Source organism: Nicotiana attenuata, chromosome 7 (genome assembly GCF_001879085.1).
Source record: "Nicotiana attenuata strain UT chromosome 7, NIATTr2, whole genome shotgun sequence".
NCBI lineage: Eukaryota > Viridiplantae > Streptophyta > Magnoliopsida > Solanales > Solanaceae > Nicotiana > Nicotiana attenuata.
The window spans coordinates 44,316,889-44,323,760 of NC_031995.1; the positions used below are offsets into that span (position 1 = coordinate 44,316,889).

At 37.3% G+C, this 6,872-nt stretch overlaps 1 protein-coding gene across 1 annotated transcript in view; it reads right to left on the reverse strand.

The window, feature by feature from the left end:
* Window positions 1–2,769, reverse strand: part of LOC109229003 — a 19,814-nt gene extending 17,045 nt beyond the window's left edge. Inside the window, exons 1-3 of the mRNA XM_019394298.1 lie at window positions 2,170–2,769; window positions 1,981–2,049; window positions 1,385–1,414 (exon numbers count right to left, since the gene is read on the reverse strand). Coding sequence (XP_019249843.1) covers window positions 1,385–1,414; window positions 1,981–2,049; window positions 2,170–2,250 — 180 coding nt within the window. The 5' untranslated portion in view covers window positions 2,251–2,769. The remainder of the gene's footprint in view (window positions 1–1,384; window positions 1,415–1,980; window positions 2,050–2,169) is intronic.

A 6,872-nucleotide genomic window follows, 5' to 3' on the forward strand; every position in this document is an offset into this window, starting at 1 on the left:
GGAATGGGCAAAAAATTAAATTCTGGACAGATTTATGGATAGGGGAGGAATGCTTGAAATCTAAGTATCCTTCTCTATTCAACTATTCCCTTAATAAGGGAGGTGTGATTGCTAATTTTTTCACAGAATCAGGTTGGCAAGTGGAGCTCAGAAGAAACCTGAACGACTGGGCGATAGAAGACTATTGTTTCTTACTTCAGCAGCTTGATTCAGTCTCAATTAATCATAGTAAGATGGATGCATTGATCTGGGCAGAGGAAAAGGATAAAAAGTTTTCAGTCAGAAGTTGTTACAATATGCTGATTAAGCAGTCAAGACACAGGGTTGATAATTGGCCATGGAAGATGATATGGAAGACAAAAGCTCCAGCCAAGGTGGCATGCTTTGGTTGAATAGCAACTTGGGAAGCATGTTTGACACAAGACAATTTGCAAAAGAGAGGATTTAATCTTAGCAATAGATGCTATTTGTGTGAAGGAGATCAAGAATCAGTGAATCATATTATGCTTCATTGTAGAATTGCTAGACAATGTTGGGATTTATTCTTGAACATATGTGGAATTTCTTGGGTGATGCCACCGACTGTTAGGAGCTTGTTGGAAGAGTGGCATAGTCAAAGAGTACCTAGAAGACTGAAGCAAATATGGAGAACCATCCCATTATGCATCTTCTGGACTTTATGGGCTGGAAAGGAACCAGGCTTGTTTTGAAGGACATAGGGAGCACATTTTTAGAATTAGAAACAAATGTATTCACAACTTGTTTTATGGTGTAAAAGCAGTGTATCAACAGAACATCAAAAGTTTTTAGAGTTTCTGGATTTACTTGGAAGCTTATAGGATATGACTGTTTTGGGGTGTTTTCTGTAACTTTTTGTACCATCTTGGTACCTTATGAATAAAACTTTTACCTTATCAAAAAAAAAAAAAAAAAAAAAAAAAAAAGTAGTGCAACTTTGCTTTAGAGAGGGGAATGAAACTGCGGATGCTCTAGCGAAGTATGGTGCTAAACTCAGTTTCCATGCTTTAGAATCAAACAAGTTAGGAAAAATTCAAATGTTTAAAATGTATAGTAGTGTAGCTGTCTTGTACATCCTAGTTTGTATATCAAAGTCTACACAGGAAGATGATTCTGCATTGCTAATTGTAACTAACCAGGCTACCGCCTAGGAACAACTCTTTTTTTGTAAGCTTTACAATTTCCTAATGTTGGGGATGCCCAACTTAAGTGTTTCTTGGAGAGCTTAGGCAATATGTCCCCCTTCTCTATGTCTTCACCTACTGGATTTTGATATGTAAAGGTTAGGGGTCATGCCTTAACCCGTACACCACAATGGTGGCTTTTGCTGAAAAAATAAAAAATAAAAATTGTATTCATGACATACCTCTATACTCTCGGTCAAACCATTAATCACCTGAAAGAGAACAAAACATTCATAGGAGAAGAAAATAACTAAGCTAGTAAAAAGTATGTAAATAACTAGAATTAAGCTAAAAACAAGGATTTAAATTATATACACTGACATTGTAAATAATTTTATTGAGTACAGCAAGCTATTACTCTATTTTATAGGTTACTATAAGGTTTGCTATGAAGATTTACCTATTGTTGTAAGTCAATTTAACCTATCATGCAAAACATTTATCACTGATAGTGTATAAAACTTAAACTCAAAAGGATTTCAGTGATATCCGCTGACAATGTAAATAACGTTTACACCACATGTCAATTTCTATACAGATGAACTTAAACTCAAAAAGGATTTAAGTTATAGCATAATCTAAGAATGCCACATGAATGTAAATAAGTTTACACGGAACTTAAACTCAAAAACAAATCCCGATATCTCCAAACTCCAGTGATGAATTTTAACTTACTTAATGAATAAGTCCAATTTCCAACTAGATATTCTAAATTTCTCAAATTCTGAAGCCTTTAGAAAATATGTTAAAAACGAATAGAATAAGAACAAAAGCTAACCTCAAAATATAACCGATGAAGTCTTTCAACTTCTGCTGGAGTGAAATTGGGGAAAGTTTCACCAAATTTCTTCAATTCATTCATAAAAAAAGAAGACAATAATTAAAGTAGTGGTTTTAGCGCATTTCTCAAATTAATGGTATATTCACGAGAGGAAGAAAAAAAAAGAGAAAAGTTTTTTTATTGTACCTTTCTAGAGCAAGAATTTAACAAGCTGCGTACTCCAACCACAAAAGATTTTTTCAACTTTGAGTAACTTGTGTTCTCCATTTTCAGCAATGACGGGAGACGGGAGACTGAAAATGAGGTGAGGTCAGAATTTTGATTTTTATAAAGTTTCGACTTTATATCCGTTTGGTATATTTGGTCAGAATTACTGGATTTGCAGGTTTGGACCAGTTTTTGACGCCCTTTCAAACGTAACTAATTAAGGAGATATTTCAAAGAAGTAGGAGGAGAGAGGACGGCCGGACAGAGTACGGGGGAGAAAGGCGTCGCCGGCGTCGTCCCGGCAGTGAGAGGGGAAGAAGAACAAGACGGGAAAGAAAGATGAAGGATGTGAGAGATCGGTTGTTCAGCCGGGCTGTCAGGTGTGTCGCAGATAGAGAGAAAAGTTTCGAAGAATCCCTTCAATTAAAGGGATGAATTGCACAAATAGCCTTTTTGGGGTCACTCTTTAATTTTTGTTTCTTTTTTAAAAATAAAATTCTGCAAATGCTTTCCATATTGAATTCAATTCTACAAAGAACTTTCCGCATAAAACTTCAGGCATGAGCAACTATTTCATGCACTAAAACGGAGAAGGGAATGATCTCTATCATAGCTGCAAAGATACAACATCACTTTTGCTAGTTCAAAATATTCAACGTTTTATACCAGAAATCAAATGATGTATATATAAATAATACACATGTTTAACCAAAAATTGAGTAATTCGATCAAAGTTTATTTTAAGAAGTATTCGGGCTACTGATAATCAAGAAATTCTATATTTACTTAGTGATAAGAAAGGAAATTAGAATATGAGATATCAAAAATAGCCAATAGTAAGCAAAAGAAAGTAATTGTATTCCAATAATAATCAGAACGTGTCTATACAGATGACATTTCTTTCTCTTATATAGTGACCTCTAAGGACAACGTCTTTTCCCCTTTTATGACTGAGTCATTATGAGCATTAATGACATTAATGGAACGTTATAATTGGTAATCGTAACTGTTTCGTGAAGATTCTGTAATGTTTGTAATCATCCATGCTCATTAATTGAAGATCAATGAATCTTTCCTTTTTACTGTCTCGATTCATTCCGCCGGTACCTCTTCATGTAATTGTTTAAACTTGAACGACCATATCTTCTCCTTGCTCGTATATGTTACGACTCGTGCCTCTTTTAATGCATTTCTCCAGCTGTCGCTTTCTCGATAATCCACTTGTCTTGTCTTACCAGCCATTCACATAAATCCATGTGTAATATTTATTTTTACCAATATAGATAGTCCCCCCACTTGCCGATTTGAATATTTGGGAAGTGGTATGTATTTATGGCGGGGATTTTTGCCGACGTTTTCCATGTATCCTTACGTCTTCTTCAGAAGCAACACGTTCCATTTAATGCATGTGTCACGTGGTCTTCGTTAATTGGATCTGCAACTCTTCAGCGATTTCTAGGGCTTTTTTACGGATGCATCAGTCATGAAGTGACTGTTTCATTATGACGTTCCCATCACGACCCCTTTTACATGACGGTTGCTTTTTCATATAAATACCTCCTTTGCCTTTGTTTTTACGAAAAACTTTCTTCAGTGTTCATAACTCACTCTTGTTCTTCAGTACATACTACTTCTTCATATAACTATGTCTTCTTCAAATCCTGATCCTCGAAAAGTTCTCATAGTAGACGAACTTCCCCTTTCTTCTGCTCCTACACGAAGTAGGAGAGGTGGTAGGTTGCGCAGTTTAGGGTCAATTTCTGTACGTGGTTCTTCTTCTCAACCCAGTTTTACTCATCCGTTGTCAACTAGGGTTTCTTCTTCACACAGATCTTCTGTTAGAAATAGGGATTCTAATGAACCACTTCGTGAACCCTCTGTTGATGAGATCATTCCTGCTGAACTTTCCTTCTTTACTGATAGAGAATCAATTAGGAATCAAGTTACTTCCATGACTTCTCATGATCGTGCTGATGTTTACCCTTCTAAGATTACTGAGTGTTCGATTTGCATTGTGCGTAGAGACTATCATTGGAAACTTGATTTCCCAATTCTGGTCCCCGATGAGAATCAAAGGATCACTTCCTTTAAAGCTGGTTTTCCTTTTGTGTATACATATTCCTTCACATTAGGTTTTAGGCCACATATTGATCCGGTTATTATCGAGTTTTGCCGTTTCTTTGATGTGTGTTTAGAACATATTGGTCCTATTGTATGGAGAGCTGTGGCATGCCTTAGATACTTGTCAAACTTGGCTGCTTTACCCTTCACCTTTTATCATCCGATTCATCTTTATTCCCCCAAGTTATTTCGTTCTGGGTGTTTGCTCTTGTGGCTAGGAGTAAGAGGGTTTTAGTAAGCCCTGAAGATGACAAGGATCGTGGCTGGTATACCCGATTTGTTGCTGCTCCTACAAGTGGGTTAGTAGGTGAAGAAAACATGCCCTTCCTTGAGAAGTGGAACTTTGCACGTAAGTTTCTCTTCCAATATTTTATTTCTCTTCTTTTTTTTGTGAAGAACTTGTACTCTCGTAACTGTTTTACTTCTCTTTTTCAACAACCATGGGAACTGTTGAGGAAATTTCTAATTTCCGTGGTTGGGTAAAAAAATTGTTAACAGTTGCTCCAACGGAAGAAAGGTCCTGGAAATACCTTTCAAACAGATTTGGATGGAAAGTTAAGACTCACGGTAATTTTCTCCTTCACTTTCTTCTCTATTTTCGTGCTTATCTTGGAACTTATTAACCCTTTTTCTTTATTAGGGTTTTCCATTCGGGGTGTGAGTGCTGCATCAATTACTGCTTCGAGGCTCTCTCTATCAAAGGCTCAAGAGATAATCTTGAGTTCCTCGTCAAAAAGAAAAGCTGATAGACCACAGAACTCCGAAGACGAATAGGAACGAGACGAAGGCTCGTTGGTTCGTAAGCCACGGGCTAAAAGACGGTTCATTTCAGATGACGAAGCTACTCCTCCTCCTAGATCTGTTCCCATGCTCGAGCATGAGAGTGCTACCTTAGTGAGTTCTGATGAAGAGACGCCTGCAGCACCCCGTGACCCTACTAAACAACTCTTTTCTCGTGGATTTGATGAAGAAAGTTTTGGCTTTATTTCTGAGGAAACGCCTCTTGCCTCTTTTCCTGTGTCTGCTCCAATTGAATCTCAGTTGCTTGTATCTACTGCTGCTGCTGCTGCTCCGCCCGTGGCTATTTTGACTTCCTTAACTACTCCTACTGCCACAACTTCCCATGCTGAAATTGGTTCTTCTAGTAGCAGTAGAGCGATGAAACAAGTTACCATCGAGATTCCTGCATATGGTAATCTTTTGAAGAAATCAGGCCAAGATGACGTATGGCTGAAACCACTTATCGTCCTAGTTGAGAAGTCTAAACTGGAAACTCACGGCTCTATAACGTGGATGAATGATATTGTGCATTCATCTTTAAAGGTATAAACCTTGTCTTTTTATCTTATGTGATTTTTCTTTCACTAGTATCACATTCCTCTTTTCATTGTGTAGATCAATCTCATCGATAAGGAGATGACGAAAAAGATTGTCCACATGGAGCAGTTGATGAATGATTATTACAATGAGGCAGACAATTGGAAAGAGCAATTCGAGGGTCTTCAACTTGAAATGGAGGTTTTAGAGGAAGAAAAGTGTACCTTAGAGCAACAAGTAAAAGTTATGGCAACGGAACTAGCGGTTGAGAAAGCCTCATCTAATCAGGCATGCAAAGATAAGAATCTTCTTGAGTCTTCATTTGTTGAACAACTTTCCTAGGCTTCTGAAGAAATTATGAGCTTAAAGGATTTGTTAAACCAAAAAGAAGCTTACTCTGGGGAGCTTGTTCAAATGCTTACACAAACTCAAGAAGATCTTCGTGTATCTTCAGACAAGGTTAAATTTCTAGAGAGATCTCTTGCCCCCTACAGGCTTCTTACCATGCTGCCTTGAATGAGAAGGATGAATTAAGAGTTGAGGTTGAGCAGTGGAAAAAAGACTATGAGGTCCTTGAAGATAAAGTCGTTGTTGAAGTTAGTTGGGCTTTCTTGAACACACGCCATGACACTTTAATGGAGGCAAGCCGGGAAGGCTTTGACTTAGTTTCTGAGATTGCAAAGATCAAAGAAATTATTGAGAAAACCCAACAAAGTCAGAGCTTTTCTTCATCCGTGGCTGACATTCCCGAGGGTGATGAAGTTACTCCTGGTGAAGCTGCTGTTCAATCTCCTTCCGCTCGGGTTTCTCCCCCTGCTTCTGATGATGTCATTCTTCATCCTACTGGTTCAGATTCTGCCCCTCAGTTAAAAAAAGCTTGAAGTTTTTTTCTTATTGGTGGAAAATTTGGAGGTCTAACCCTGGTCCTATTTGGGGGTAATGTTTTGGAAAATCTTGCCCCTAGTCCGTTTTGGTTTTTTTTGTATAAGTCAATCAGGTTGGAACTAAGTTCATACTTAGTTTTAACCAAGTTATTATAATATTAAAGTTTTTGTCTAACTTTTATAATACCTTTATTATGAGTTTCTATTCTACTCTCTTAGCGGTTTACCCTTGTCTTATATTTATAAGTTTGGGCTTTATTTTCCACCTATTTTAATGTTTGGGTTTTTGTTTTACCCTTTGTTATTTTAACTTTTGCATTTAAAAATGCTTCAATGCTTCGTGACTCTTTTGAATAAGCA